Source organism: Lampetra fluviatilis, chromosome 2 (assembly GCF_964198595.1).
Source record: "Lampetra fluviatilis chromosome 2, kcLamFluv1.1, whole genome shotgun sequence".
NCBI lineage: Eukaryota > Metazoa > Chordata > Hyperoartia > Petromyzontiformes > Petromyzontidae > Lampetra > Lampetra fluviatilis.
In genome coordinates, this window is record NC_136276.1 from 3,980,081 (window position 1) to 3,996,314 (window position 16,234).

Sequence of the window (16,234 nt, forward strand, 5' to 3'; positions counted from 1 at the left end):
CCTCGGAAAGGTAAGGGGGTAAGGGGAGCGACGTTCCATTGGGATTGCTGCGTGCCATGTCCTGAAGGATGGTGCGGGCAGACACGCGGTGGAGTGCTCGCCTTGTGTACGATTACTCGCGACCGAGGCCAGTAAACGTCTTGCCTGTTGACTATTAAAATTCGATCAGTTTGCCATCAACCGCACAAGTATTCTTTTTACACGTGCTGTTGATATGTAAAGCATCACTTTTGCTACGTGCAGGGATGTATAATGCACGGCATTATTAATGGTTACTGTGTTGAAAAGAAAAGAAAAGGGAAAAATTGCTTGACAGACGTAACCCTCATCACTTGCCAATGACACAACGAAAATGCCAATTGTTTACCCAAAAAGCCTCACTGAGCCTTGAGACATTTTCAAAAAGATCCCGCATTGTGATGTTGGGCCAATACCATGAACGGATGATTGGCTTGTGGGAAAAAACTGCAGTAACGGGAGAAACACTACGTGGAGGAGGGGGTGACACTCAACGTTGCCATATTTTGACCAACTCACAGCCCAACGCCTGCACACCCAGGAAGTTCGGTGGTCACCGATCCAAGCCCCATCGAACAACAGAGCAATCCTCCTATCAGATGGGGGGAGGGGGGGGGGGACAAAAACGTGGGCTTACGTGCAAGGGTTGGCCTGGTATATGGGCAGCGTCTTGATGTAGGGAGACAGAGGCTTATCCACGAAGGTGCCAAAGCCGATGCGGAAGTTGCGCGAAAGCTGCCCCATCTTGGTGGCGAGCGTGGTGCCCAGGCTCTTGATGTTCTGCAGGTCGTCGAACATGGAGGCCGACAGGTCCATGAGGTAGTAGAGGTCCACGGGGTAGCCCTCCAGCTGCTCCACCTCCACCTGGAAGGTCTCCCTGCTGCCTGCAAGCGCACAGCCGGAGTACCAGCGGGGCAAACTCAAACGAGCGTTTCGCATGACTCCCCGATCTCCCCGGGGGCGTTTGGTCACGAGAACCGCGCAGGTTGGTCACGAGGGCAGCGTGCACGGACAGAATGCACGGGCAGAGTGTACGGGCAGCGTGCCGCAGCGATGCTGCCAAGTAGCAGTTCTATTCCGGAAGGGTCCCGAGCAAATGTTTTGCATGTTATTGTTGTGTCCCGACAGAATTTTTCGGATGTCTAGGGGCCCACTCTAGGCAGGTGGCCTTAAACAGGCATACCTGGTCATGTGACCATCTTAACAAGGTAATATACACGTCAGTACCTCAATGTACCACACATATTGAAAGTGCAGTTAACCCTTTCCCGTTCTGCGACGTCTCAAAGTTGCAGGGTGGGGTCCCGCTCACCTCTGAATCTCGGAACGTGTAAGCGGCTCAGTGTTCATTTTATTTAGAGAGACGCACTGCCATTGTTTTTAAAGACATTGTTACTCACCGCAGAGAAATGTAGCGAAACAACTGCACTCTATGATAGCTGGCGCCAAACTGTGCCACACTTCCTCCCGCATGGCCTTGTGGGAGCCTCGATACTGATAATATTTTATTTTAGTTTTTATTCCGGTGTCGTTTTTATGACGTGCACGTACGTCATCGAAACGGGAAAGGGTTAACTTCATTTTTTAATATATGAATACCAAACAACAAGAAACGTTTTCCAACTTAATGTAGATAAAACAATCAAGCAAGTAGTTAGCCTGTTAATTGCCATATCATAGAAAAGGATTTTATTTCTATATTAACAAAAAAGTAAACACCACTTTTATAATCGAATTTCCAGCATAAACGAATACACAATGAGTTGATACAAGCAGTAAAACAACCTGGCAATACTTAGCATTAATTAAACGCAGACCATGAGAGAGAGAGGGAGAGAGGCTCACTCGCATATAATGGTGACACTCACCCGGCCGGAGACGTAGGGATATCTTCTGCGGAGACATCTGAATAATGGAAGATGAGCTGCCATCGACCTTTCCACTGATGGGATGGTTTTTAATGATATCCAGCTGGTTCATTGGGAACTCAATATACTTTTTGCTACAGCCCTTCTCCAAGAGGTTTGAGACTAAGTCACAGCGCTTGTCGTGATGCTCTCCCTCAGAAAAGTTCTGCAAAGAGAAATAAGGCACCTCAAAACGACAGAATGACCGTGTACCCAAACAGAGTGAAACACCTCTTATCCATGACCCGATTCATTGTCCATGGGCTCTAATTATTATTAATATGCCACGGTAGCAAGATATTAACTACCTCGCCTGGTATACAGGAGGTCGTGGGTTCAATCGCGACCCTGACCCCTATATATTTACAGTTTGCATGTTCTCCCCTTAGCCACGTGGATTTATTTACGGGTCCTCCGGTTTTTCCCTCCACGTTCAGAAACATGTGTTTAGAGTATTTGGCTGCGAGAAATTTTCCACGTGATAAGCCACTTCATTGAGCTATGATTTGTGGCCAGGTCGCGTCTGAAAACCAGTTTTATAGTTCAGTGGGCCTTACCTGCTCAAAATAAAAAGTTAAGTTTAGTTTTATTGCACAAAGATTCCTTTCGACAAATTCATCTGATTATTATGCCTTTATCTGCGGGTTAAAGGTGCAGCTCTACGATTACCGTAATCTCTCACACCACTGCTAGCGGAAAGGCCTCCACTAGAAGGCGCTATAGAGAACCCCTCTTCAGGGTATTTGACCTGCTCCTCCACGACGCTCGTTAGACCTCTATGAAGAGGTGGACACAAGCGCGCTTTCCACACCGCAGGCGATCTGGCGACTAATTAACTGCGGTTGTACCCATTACACACTTCTGCGTGGACAGAGGTGGGCTGACTTAAGAAACTTGATCGTTGTTTAAACTGCCACACCGGTAGATTGAATCGAATAGGTGACACCATGGCCGCATCCAGCTGTGTGGGCAATAAGAGTTATTTTGGTGGATATGCAGAGATAATAGGACCCACGAATATATGCGGTGCCCCCACATCATTGTAGATCAGAGGTTTTCTGTACTTATTGTATTCGGATATGTCTAAATATCAAATCACCACGCGGTAACGTATCACAAGTCCCAATTAGACTGCTGTTAAAATGAATGCGTATTGATTGGCAGTTTTTTTTTTACACGCACACGTAACTAAATACAACTCGTGGCAGACGTGCATCCGAATTTTGTAAAAATCGAGCTCTCAGTACAATGAACAGAGCGCTGCCTAATGGGCAGGGATTCAAACTCCGCGGCGACTTTTTGAAGAGCTGTAAATCCGTTGGATTTGAATGAACAGAAAAAAAGAGCCTTGGCCACGCCACAATGCAAGCCGAAGCGGGCGTGCTTCTGCAGCCCGATCGACGTTTCCATGGAATCGCAAAGGCCAAAGTACACTCCATACCTCTTGGCTGCACCAGCCACAGAAGGGACCGAGGAGGAGGCACTCGGCACACGTACTTGCGCCTCCCGATGAGCACAAATTTGTTCCTGGGGACATAACAACAAAAAACGCACGGGATACAGATGTGCGCGTGTGCGATACCTTGAGCTTCTTTCGCGCCGTACGTAGCCAACCGTGTGCTAATCGGAGGGGCGATGCCCAAGCTGAGACGGTGCGTGAGCTAAGGCTGCCTAGCTCTTGCTCAAGGGAGGCCTGTGTGAGTGTGTCGCACGAGGGTATAACCCAGAGGTGTGGACTCGAGTCATGTGACTTGGACTCGAGTCAGACTCGAGTCATGAATTTGATGACTTGCGACTCGACTTGGACTTGCATAACAATGACTTTGTCCCACCTATGAGATGTGGACTCGAGTCATGTGACTTGGACTCGAGTCAGACTCGAGTCATGAATTTGATGACTTGCGACTCGACTTGGACTTGCATAACAATGACTTTGTCCCACCTATGAGATGTGGACTCGAGTCATGTGACTTGGACTCGAGTCAGACTCGAGTCATGAATTTGATGACTTGCGACTCGACTTGGACTTGCATAACAATGACTTTGTCCCACCTCTGGTATAACCCCAAGGTTTTTACTTGTAATCAGAATACAGGCGGCATTGTTTTGGACGAACACCCTGAGCGTTGTGTCCCTTTTTCTGAACTTTGCTTATGTGGTCTTTCTTTTGATTTGACATTCGCATATATTTGAATGCGCAAAGAAATATGTTTATAAACAGCATTGTTAATATTAAATGGCAAGGTATGCATTCACTTAATAATGCGAGTTCCAATATGGCTTGACTTAAAATGTTCGCGTGTAGAGATTACTTTCACAGGGAGAATTGAAAATGTTGTGAAGTTACAAAAGCAAATGGTATTTTAGTCACTCAGAAGAAGAACCACAATGTAAATAATTAAACTATAAAGCAACGACAAAATTGTTCACATATTATTTTGTGAATACAGACTAACATTGCCGCGTGTGCTCAAACTTAACTTTCTTACTTTTTTGTTCAAATGGTTAAACATTAACCCTATCATAACACAACATCCTTAGCATGGAAGTTTATGAACACCATTACTGGGTGTGTTCTTAAATCCACATTTCCACATACCAACCCAAAGGTCAACTTGAGGCTTGAACACAAATCAAAAGCAATACCATGGTATAGATGAGAACATCTTGGTCGTGACATAGACATACATCACCAAAGATACATTTATTTAGACAGCATGTTGACTTTTGATTGACTTTGTGCCCTAGTGGTGATTTTAATGGGAAAAAAGATTACCTTAAAATATTTGTTTTAAAAATCTACACCATTAGAAATGTAATATTCTTGTCTGCGAGTGTCATTAAACCACAGCGCTTGAGTAATTATTGTCATAAGGAGTCATGTAAGAGCTCATTCTAACTGGAAGGACCAAGAGACATATGGTATGTACAACTTATGCCCTTTGACACAGCTCAAGAAATTATGACCGAACATTTTTCCCCACGCTAATCTTACGGGGTGTTATACATTTCTAAACATTCTTCCCGTTTCTTTCATTTTTGTTCGTTGACAGTTGGGAATAGTTTTTTTTAAATGAAGAAGAAATTCAAAAGTAACGTCACATGGTGTGTTTTGTTGTTGGCAGTGTACGTGTGTGTGTGTTTGAATAAAATAATGAAGTGGATCTGGGAATGTAGTGGAAGGTGTGGGAGACTGTGGGAGACTGAGTCAAAGGCTGCTGTGTGTTTGCCTCTTTATAAACCGGTGGCGAAGAATAGTTGGTGGTGGTTGTCTTCGCCCCCACAGAAGAGGTTGCAATATTTGCCTGCAGCATCATGGGTTGGTAATTACAAACATGCTTTTCCATCGCTGGTAGATCCACACAGCATCAACGGTGCATGCCAAGAAAGTAACTTGTCCACTCTCATTGTTTACACCTGGGAATCTTCCTGTTCTTCTTTTCTTGTCGTATGGCTGATGTAGATGCAGAGCAACAACTACAATTTCACATTCAGGTGGTCAAGCCAGATAACCGTGTCAGGAACAGCGGAGTGCATCGCTGTGATGTCTCCTTCGTATTTGTGGATCGGGCGTTGTGTCGTTATATGTTGTACGGTCTGTTCCATTTGTGCATCAGGTATCCGCATCTGCCATGGTTTGTGCAGTGCATGCAATCTATGGTGGACCATGAGCTTTGTGGAAGATCAAAACCAGAGATCTTCTGCAATTGGGTCTTTCACAAGGTGTCTGTTTGTGAGTTCGTTTGAACTCCGTTCATCTTTCCGAGCGTCATCGTTTTGAATTCCATTCATCTGAAAATGAGGAGGCTTAATGCAACCATTTTTTTCAGAGATCCATTCAGTTAAGTGGTGGCCGCAGATTGCTGACATGATGGAAATTGCCTCAGTGGCCCGAAATCATGCAGCTCTCTTTCATGCCATCAAAACCGTCCCTTGCAGTCCCACCCTTATTGCCATCCTCATGGGAACTCCCCAGGATTATGTCTGCAAAATTTGAGGAGCATTCTGTGTGTGGTCTCGAGAAAGGGAGAGAAGGGAGAGCCCTTCTCAGCCCAAACGGCATCCGTTGGACAAAGGGGGATGTGACGCTGATGAAGAGGTTGTGGGGCTTCTGAGCCACTGGCTGAGGTGCCCTTTGTTGATGGGTAATAAAGAGTGCTGCTGAGCATTAGGTCTGGGTAGGGCATCAGACAGGGATGACCTACCCAATAAACTGGGTGGTGATCGTGTGCAGGCTGATTTTTCATAGCAACATTACAATTTCTTTAACCGCATGAAGAGTTCCACAGGATTAGAACGATGCGATAATGGCTTGCCTTTATAACAAGCGGGACCATTTTAATTGTAACACTTACTTCAGACATTTCCATCCTCAACATGCTGGAAATGGTCCTGAAAATTAATATTCAAAATCATCACATATTGGGTCAGAGGGGAACGCAGGTGGTTCATATGCCAATCACCTCTGTTCACCTGTAATAACTGGGTCTGTCCCACGCACCTAAGCTGGCACAAAGGCTGTCGTGATTTTATCGCCATTTATTGCCAGTTGCTATTGTTTGTGTGTGTGTGTGTGTTTACATGTGGTGTTTGTGTGTGTGTGTGGCCACCCACCCCCTCGTGTGCCGTTCCGGCCTTCAAAGGTGCTCGCTAACAGCACTTGCCCCAACAGTCCGTTAAGGCTATAAAGGGGATCTTTGTCTTTTTCTGTTTCTCCACATTACTTATGCTGCCCCCACCTATGATAAGGGATAGATTAATAGAGTTTCGGGATGGATTACATTTCACGTGCATTTTCCAGATTTTACACAAAGTACATTTTTTATTATCAAGTGAATAAGTTTATCTGTATTTTTATTTTTACATTTGCTGACGCTGACTGTATCTTTTACATGTTGTGACTGCAGTACACATTTTGGATAGAGTACAGTAGTTTAGCACTACTAGGCGGCTGGGCACGCACGAATGACGTCGTCGCATTTTTACCATCATCATAAACAAGTCTCTGCAGATCCCTGCACGGGTGGCCGTTTTAAACCCTATTCCGCAGACAGACCGGAGGGCAAAAAAAGAGGCTTCGGTTAGGTAACAATGCGTCTGAGTATATTTCAGAGAATGATTATACGCCGCGCCAGGTGCGCGAGACCAAACTTGCATGGGAGCCCACAGAGCCCTTTGACGGTTCCTCACTCACTGCTGGCCATGGTGATGAAGAGACCGAGAGCGGATGGATACCTTCGGTTGTTTGTTTCACTGCAAGACTCCAAGCCATGCCGCTGATGTCACATGCATAATGAAAATGACCGACCGTGCTCCTTTGGCTCTGCTTGGGACGCAAACTTCTGATTCTGCTTGGCCTCGTATTTGTGAGGCCGAAGTTACACAATTTGGTTCTGGCTCAGCTTGGCAAATAGCCAGTGGAAAACCACCGTAACGATGAGGGCCCTGCAATGGCACAGCTCAGATGTGCCAATAGAAATGAATATGAGAACCCCTGGCATAATCCAGCAGTCAAAAATGCCTATTGCTAATGGGATCATGGAACCACACATGCAGAGCAAGGACAAAGTGGAGGCAGCAGCCCCCTCACTGCCCTCGCACCGCCCAATTGAGATTTTAAATGTGCTGTTTATCGCTCTAAGAGAGAGAAAATAAAGAAGTGGAGGCTCCCCTTTACCATTCAATCTCGAAGACGACCACTTTCCCCCACTCCTGCCTCCCAAGTGGAATTCTCTGAGTACAATACTGCATCGTTAGCATTCATAAGTGAGTTTTGGCCATCGGACTCAAGGGCATATAGGTGGGGCCCCAGACAGGCCTGATGAGAAGGGAGGGGGGCGTTGGTACAATTGTACCGGATCTCCAAACTACTATTTTAAAAACATTAAACTAGTTTTTACTATGTTTTATTTCACCAGGTAAGGCTACTTAGCTCTTTTTCAGAAGCGACCTGGCCACAGATGATAGCTCAATGAAGTGACTTATCACGTGGAAATGTATAGCAGCCAAATACTCTATGCATTTTTCTAAACGTGGAGGGAATAACCAGAAGACCCGGAGAAAAATCCACGTGACCACGGGGAGAACATCCAAACTCCAAATATACAACAGGTGTCAGGGTCGGGATGGAACCCACGAACTCCTGGATAATAGGTGAGGTAGTTAACATCTCGCCACCGGGGCACCTTAAAATTGGGGCCTGCAAGCACAAGAAGGCCCCCAAAATGTACAATATATATACAAGAAAGGCAATGGGGGGGCCCCCCCAGTCAACATTAAGTATTGAGGCCCCAAAAAACTGTCTCAAAATGCCTGGCCACAGATTCAGTCCAGGCTTGATTCCAGGACAGGGTCACCTTAACTTAGGTTATTACATTTATAAATTTAACAATACATAGCAATGAAAAAAATCCCTCTACAATATACAAAAAAAGAGTTGGCTTAATTGCTGCCACTAATATTGAAACTAAAGTACTCTACTGTACATTCCTGTTTAGGTAGGGTTTTGTAACAGTGGCTATTATGGTTACAAAGTCATTGAAGCTGTAAAGAACACTTGAACACATCTGCCTTGAAAGGGAACTGCAAAGTACAGGTTTTATTATCAAGAGGAACATCCTTCCCAGACTGCCTTTATAAATTCAGTCACCTGTCATTTTGGAAATAATGCATTGCAGTTTTGAAGAAACTTGTCTTTTATCAGAACCTTCATTCTACGATGCTATAGTTTATCCACTCTGGGCAGTTATACGATGGTTATGACCGTTTTATCAGCACCAGGAAATTTGGGCTATGCTTCCATGCATCACGTGGTCTGATCCTTCACGAACACTCACTACCCTTTTATCAAAAAGCGAATTGTCCCCTCACAAAAAAAGTGCTAGAACCTTGAGTTCACAGGTCGGTTTTTTTGGTCACCCTCCAATCCATGCGCAGACTCTGCAATCTGGCAATAAACGTGGCCGGCATGCTTCGTGAGAAAACAGGTTCGAGAAGGATTACCTTGAGATGGAAACTATGCTCTCGTGCAGAAGTTCATATAACTCTTAAAACCAGGTCACGCAATCTGCTGCGAGAAAACTCAACTGTCTGCAGCAGCACATTTAAATGCACTCTTCAGCAGTAAACAGTGCAACATTGTCAAGAAATTGTGCGTATCGCGTCCGAGTTAAAAAGTAGTAATAGAGATGGCAGGAGCAAAACGATCAGTGTTTTCATGGATGTGCATTACACGTTGTAACTTTTGCATATTTTAATCAGCACAGTATTATAAATGTATGTATCAAATATGTGACGGAAATATTTAATGTGTATAATATTGTGTGACGGTCTACAAAAGAGCCCTGAAGAGACACGAGACGGGATTATATTTTCAATTGATCGTTGGTGTGACTAAGACGATCATTTCATTTCAAAATGCCCACGTGTCGCCCTTGCTGCCATAGACAGCAAGGGCCACATGGTAAAGCCCACTGAGCTACTATATTTCAGAAGTGACCTGGTCACAAATGATAGCTCAACGAAGTGGCTCATCATTTGGAAATTGATAGCAGCCAAATGCCGTGAACGCGTGTTTCTAAATGTGGAGGGGAAAAAACGGAGAACCCGGAGAAAAAATCCACGCGGCCACGGGGAGACAGAGAACATGAAAACTCCAAATACGCAGGCAAACCAAGTGCAATTACAAAATGGTTCAATGATGCCATACATAACTGTACGCTCGGGTGTCCAAAACTCTCTTTTTCATCACCCACCAGGGAGGTTCTCTATTTTGTTTAACCAGTGTGTAACGCCTTGATTTGCATTTGAATGGAGTTGCTTTGGTGAATGCAGAAAGGCAGACCTTAGCAAAGCACAAAGAATACATCTTGGGCAGCACTGCCGTATTCATTGCAGTGGATTATGTTAATTCGTTGCTCAAAATAATCCTCGGCATCACCGTGGGGAATATAAATAAAAAGAAAACAAATAAGCAGAGAAGATGTGGAATGACACGTGGAGACGTTGTCCGCTTATTTGTTTCGTTAATTCATTGTTGTCGATCGATTTGTTTACTGTCTTCGTCGATTTCAGCCGAGCCCAGTGAACCACTCATCTCATACCACATTGAGCTGATGGAAATCATCCCTAGGTTGTTCTTGTCTACGTGACATTTCTTTCACGACTACAAATCACTGACATGTTCAGTGTTTCAAAGTTTAATAAGTCCTTGCGTGATCAAGTTAATGCATTTTCAAATTAAATGTAAAATAGAGTGTTCAATTTATATTATACTTTATTCCTTTTAAGAAAATCAGAATATTTTCTTAAATGTACCACTTCTATTTTTTTGCTCACTCAATCCGTGTTTTTAAAAGTCACTTAATAATATGGTAAAACAAAACTCTCAATACGCAGCACGACACTGGAGTGTAATGTTGTAAAAAGCTGCCATCATCATCATCATCACCACCACCACTTGCAGATAGTTAATACATAAATGTGGCTACTCATCAGACTTTGCCAAGAAGTTTGAGTTACACAGTAACTTCTTCATAAGGCATTTGTGAAGCAAAAACTGTGGTGGGCATCAGGTTCAATAATTTATTGCACTCCGTTATGTGCAACACATACGTTCATAACAATAATAATAATACACACGTAAATAATAGTACACACCTGCTTTACAGCGTGCTCCAGATGTCTTGTGACCCTCATTTAATTCTCTAAAACGTTTTTTAAAATTCCAGTAAGGTTTACTTAAAACAGAAATAAATGAATAGCCAGCCGTTGCTAATGGGAGGTGCAAATTAATAAAACACCTTTAGTTTAAAATTAAACATACAGATACAGTAGTTATATTCTAAGGGCTTTAGTTTACACTTCGTCCACGAATATGCTACCACACTCAACCTAAGGTCGTTGCTTCTTTACATTTTGATCGATTCTCTTGAAGCATCTTGTACCCAAAGTTTTTTTTAATACCACGAATGTCTCATCGTCTGAGTGTAATCAAACGGATTACTTGGCACATGTTGAGGCCCAAGGAAGATTATTCAAGATACGACATGAAACAACATTACGGTTAACATGTTATGACTATATCCTATCATACTGGATATTGTTTTTATTCACTGTACTGTATAAAATGAATGCATTTAATCTTTTCCAAGTTTCCAGATGATTGTCGGCCTGATAAAAACCCGATGGGTATTGTTATACAAACAGATATCTGAGTTAAAGTTTCATTTTTCTGACGCGCTAGAGAGTGGATTGCCTTCATTTTAGCCATACCGCTAAACCTAGATGCCCTTTGAGAATCATACTCTCTTCCACACTTTTACTCGAGAAAGACCCCTTGACTGTTTATTTATATCCCCTCACAGTGTGTAAACAAACTGGAATATTCGAATCCCCCACCTGGTCACAGGATGTTTCAATATCCCAGACACAGCAGATTGCATTCGCTTTTATCAGGATCTCATTGGGAGACTGTCACTCGTTTACAGTGGCGATATGTGAACTACCTCGCATCGTTTGCAGGAGGTCGTACGTTCGAACCCGACCCTGACGCCTGCTGTGTAATTGGTGTTTGCGTGTTCTCCCCGTGGTCGCGTGGATTTTTCTCTGGGCCCTCCGATTTTTCTCTCCACATTTAAAATCATCCGTTTAGAGTATTTGGCGGGTGTAAATTTGCACATGATAAGCCACTGTATTGAGCCATCATTTGTGGCCACATCCCTTCTGAAAAAGCGCTGTATTGCTCAAGTGGGCCTTACCTGGTAAAGTAATACAACTTTATTGTTGTATTGACACTTGCTGGTGTTCACCTCATTGCAATTTGACAATGCTTTACACAATGAAATGGAAAAAAAGCTGCTTCATGTATATCCAATTATGTATTTTACGACGTATTTTACTTACTCGATGTGACCCAAAAGTATATTATGAATAATGTTTTTTTTTATTTCCTTACCTATACTGCACTGCATGTTAAGTTGTAACGAAATGGCGATGTTTTCAAATGTACTTTATTTAATCTTTAAACTAATTTCAGCCTGACTTCGATACAAACAAAAACTTTTATCGTAGATATATGTTTGGTCAAGACTTGTTTAAATGTTGTTGATGATTCCTTTATGAATCCTATTTTACCTGAAAGTTAATTTAAATAGTTTAATGTTATGATGTGTCTGTTATAACTACCCTACCGTACTAAACCATTCATGTTATGGCACGTGGGTTATTTTGAAATTAAATGATTTAACCATCAGTTTAAAGCACGATCTATCAAGCAACAAAACGTTGTATCATTGATTAAATATGCAGTACTTGAGTAAGTTGTAATTGAGTATATACTGTTGACATAGTATATAATCTATTTAAACAAGAAACAAACAATGCAGACGTTGTCATCACACACGCCACAACACACGTTCAGGAAATACCCTGTAATGATAAGTATATCTATCCGTTCTCCACACATCTTGCACAGGTAAAGTCACCGGTGGTGGTTCCCAGTTGTGCCATCATCGTATGACTCACGTTGTTTTCCACGAGGTTCAATCACCTTAGTAGTGTGTTTGCTAGGAAATCAAAGTTTTTCAGTTCTCACTTTTTTGTAAACTACCTTTGTGTTTTTTTTTACTTTCATAACATTACCCCACAAGTCGCAACTAATACAATGTGTCATATTTTCGGGGTTTTTTTTTCTACCAATTCTTGATGTGGAGGGAGGGGGGGATTTCCTGTTATCTGACAAAAGTATATATGTACAGTATAAAAAATATATCGTACCCAACCTTTTTGGGGAATCGCTAGTGATACCAATAAAAAGCCACCCACATCCCATGCCCAGACTAATCTTGAAACCCGACTGTAATGCACCGATCATATAATAAACACTTACGTGTTAAGATTGTCATTACTTCCGAACAAGCGTGGAGTGCATAGGTGTAAAGTCCTCCGTTTAAAGCACGAAATCACGAATGCCCCGGCTTAAACGATGTGGCACTGAGTCAACACGTGGGCATGTTTCATCACTGCCACTCTGAAACTGCTCACCGCACTCAACAAGGGACCTGCAGCTTTAAACATGTGTTGGACCGTGAGTGTAATGTAATCATGATTACAGTAATATTCTACAGCCTGTTGTCAATATACTGCTGATGGACTCACCACACCACGTAAATGGGCGGGCGGGGTTACACGTTGGTTAGTGCAGGTTGGAAAAATGTGAGCTCTAGACGGGTTAAAACATGGTAATTAAGTAAAAAACTACATTTAGATTTAAAGCTTTCGTGACTGCAGGGATTCATATTATTGGTTATTTCGGTAAAGTCACGTAGAAGGGAAATAATAAAATAATAGATATAAAACATAATACAGTTCTTATGACGGCTGCTTGCGTTGTGGCCGAAACGTCGTGAGAACTTTATTATGTTTTATTTTCATTATTTTATTATTTCCCTTCTACGTGACTTTACCGAAATAACCAAGAATTTTTTTTTTACATATATTCTAACATTACACTACTATCCGACCGATAAGTGATTGATCGAAAGTTAAATGTGCACACGTGATATTGGGACGAATTGCTTCATCGACAATTTGAGACGAGCCATGACCATTCACTCGGTGTGTCGTTTAACTCTAAATCTGACCATGACATTGGACACTGACCCACTCTTGGGACAAAAAAGAAACGTCACACACTCTTTGGTGTCAATTTAAATATAAAAGGCTGCACTTTTGTTTGATTGCCCCCCCCCCCCCACACAAGGCACCACGGCAGAGATTAATAGTGTATAGAGCTCGCAGGCATTGGTGTCACGTGGTGTGCGATTATGGAGAAGCGGTGTTGTAGTCTGACTGCTGAGAATTAGTTTAACACGTAGGAGGCTTGCGCGACAAATGTTATCCACAATATAGTTTTTTTTTCTTTTTTTGGGTGAGATCGCGTTCGTAGAAATGTGTCGTAAAAACCCGCTACCACCCGGCAGAGCCCATTAGTAAGTAAACAAAATATGCCATTTCACATCGGTGTGTTGGAAAGTAAATTGTAGAAGTTGTGGGTTAACTCTCCAAAACACCGGAGTGCTGTACTAGTAACGAATTGGCATGTTTTGTTTACGTGGCAAACATTACTAATTGGCTGTGTTGGGTGGTGGCGGGTTTTAACGACACATTTATGTTTACGCGATTTAACCCAAACCTCTAATTATGCTGATAATTAGTTTTCGTACTTGTACCTTTCTGCCTGGGTCCCTTTGTTTGACAACAAAAATGCAGCTCGGGTTTTGATGTCACAAAACAAGACCTCACTCTTAAACTCTGTCGTGCTGATATGTCTTCGTTACGTAATACACGTTTAGAGAAATCGGTATGCTATACACTAAAAAAAGCATTGCATGCCCCACAGCAATACACGACACCGTAGATACAATTTACCCCAACGTTAAATGTTTGCGGCATAGCGCAACTACACAACATTTTGCAGGTGTGGGATGTCTCAGGGCAAGTTAAGAATTCTTTCTACCAACCCCAGAGCCGAAAGGTAATGTAACCGCATACCTGGGTGACAAGTGAGCTGTTTTATTTTGCTTTTCCACAAAGGGATTATTGTAACTCACGCACACACACAGCGAAATAGGACAACTTCAAGCGAAGATCTACATGCTCCGTAAATCAAACACACGGTACCTGAGATCGCTGAGATGATTCCAAACCAGAAGATGAGCGCACGCACCACTCCCGTCAACATATTGCGTGCCTGTGCGGGGCACGTTACACGCACACACACACACACGTACACACACACGTACACACGCACACACACACGCGCAGGTGAAGTTAATGTTTTTGTTGGTCTCAAAAAGGCATCCAAGCAAGCCAAGGCACTGCTACTAACGACTGACAACGGGGGAAAAAACACAAGCGATACAACTTATTGAAAGGAAAACAACAAAAACTATACATCCTCTTGAACAGGTACACAACCTTGTAACGAACTATACGGTCATTTTCGCAAGATAACAACGCAGACCCAACCGAGCATATTGAATTGGCTGAATAGTGCAGAACAAATGGTTGTTTCGAGCGGAACTTACATAAGAAGGCGTTTGTCGGGTAGATCGTGTGTATACGAGTCCCATCAGGCAGGTATGTGTCACAAGGCGCTGATCCCGTGCGTGCCACCGACTGATCTGTGCCTGGGGATGCGACGGAGAGAGAGGAAGAGGGTCGTCTGGGTGGGAGAGGGAGAGCGAGAGAGGCTGGCTCCCACCCCCCGCGGCGTCACCCAGGTGTAGGTGTGTCCACACTCTCAAGGTGTGTCCGGTCGATCCAAGGTTCGGCTGTCGAAGTCGCTCCCACCACCCAGCTGCCGGCGATCATCACCGCCGCGGGAACTCCACCCAAGCTCGGCGTTCCTTCCCTTCCCTCCTCTGATTTAGTTCGCCGCCGTGCTCGATGTTTTCACAGCCCTCAAAGGTGCTCGACGAGTAGGCGGTAGCGATTGCGGGCGGGTTTTGTCGTTCTTTCTTTTATTTCTAACGGAAGAGACAAATGTGGGTCCCACGATTCTTATTTTTCTCTCCACCTGCCCGCTAGGGGAGCTGTTGAGTGTCCGACAGTTCACCAAACTCTGCTCCCATCCATCACCAACATCATCATCACCATCATCTCCACATCTCCTCCTCCATCATCATCATCACCACCACCACCACAGCATGTCCTCGCGCAACGCGGCAGCGGCGACGATGTCGTCCTCCTCTCTACGCGGACACCACCGGATGATGACGACGCCGCCGCTTCTGCGGCGCGATGCAACCACGTGCGGCGCGACACGCCGCGGTGCCGCTTTGCGCATTGGTCAAACGCGCGCGGTGTGACCCGCACCAGCGAGACAAGAGGGACACACGCAGCGAAGGCGGAGCAGCAGCAGCAGGAGCAGGACAATGAAGCGATGGAAATCGTCGGCACGGACTGAAGACTACGGAGGTTAAATCGGCGGAGGTGGTGGTCGAGCCGGGCGTGCAGAGGGGGTGGTGGGGGGGGGCACACACACACACACGCGCGAGCCCTGCCTCGGGCTAGGACGCCACGTGAATGGCAACGACGAGTGGCAACTTCCGTGTGGGAATGCGTGCGAGCCGTGGCGAGGTGGAGGGGGGGGTGGGCAGCAGAGTCGCCGATGTTGAGGCTCGCGGCTGCGGTCTGTTCAACTCCGCCCCCCCCCCGAGCGTGAGCGACGGAGAGCCCCCGCCACCCACCACAGCACCAACCATCGCTCGCGCGTGTGCCGGTTTGGGCCTCCCCTAGGTCGACTC

The 16,234-nt window shown here is 44.4% G+C and overlaps 1 protein-coding gene across 1 annotated transcript in view; it reads right to left on the reverse strand.

Moving 5' to 3' along the window:
* LOC144939988 (integrin beta-6-like) overlaps nt 1-16,016 on the reverse strand; it is a 56,734-nt gene extending 40,718 nt beyond the window's left edge. Inside the window, exons 1-5 of the mRNA XM_078866745.1 lie at nt 15,014-16,016; nt 14,607-14,676; nt 3,367-3,452; nt 1,887-2,091; nt 656-902 (exon numbers count right to left, since the gene is read on the reverse strand). Of these exons, the coding sequence (XP_078722871.1) occupies nt 656-902; nt 1,887-2,091; nt 3,367-3,452; nt 14,607-14,676; nt 15,014-15,058 (653 nt within the window). The 5' untranslated portion in view covers nt 15,059-16,016. The remainder of the gene's footprint in view (nt 1-655; nt 903-1,886; nt 2,092-3,366; nt 3,453-14,606; nt 14,677-15,013) is intronic.
* Nucleotides 16,017-16,234: the final 218 nt, after the last annotated feature.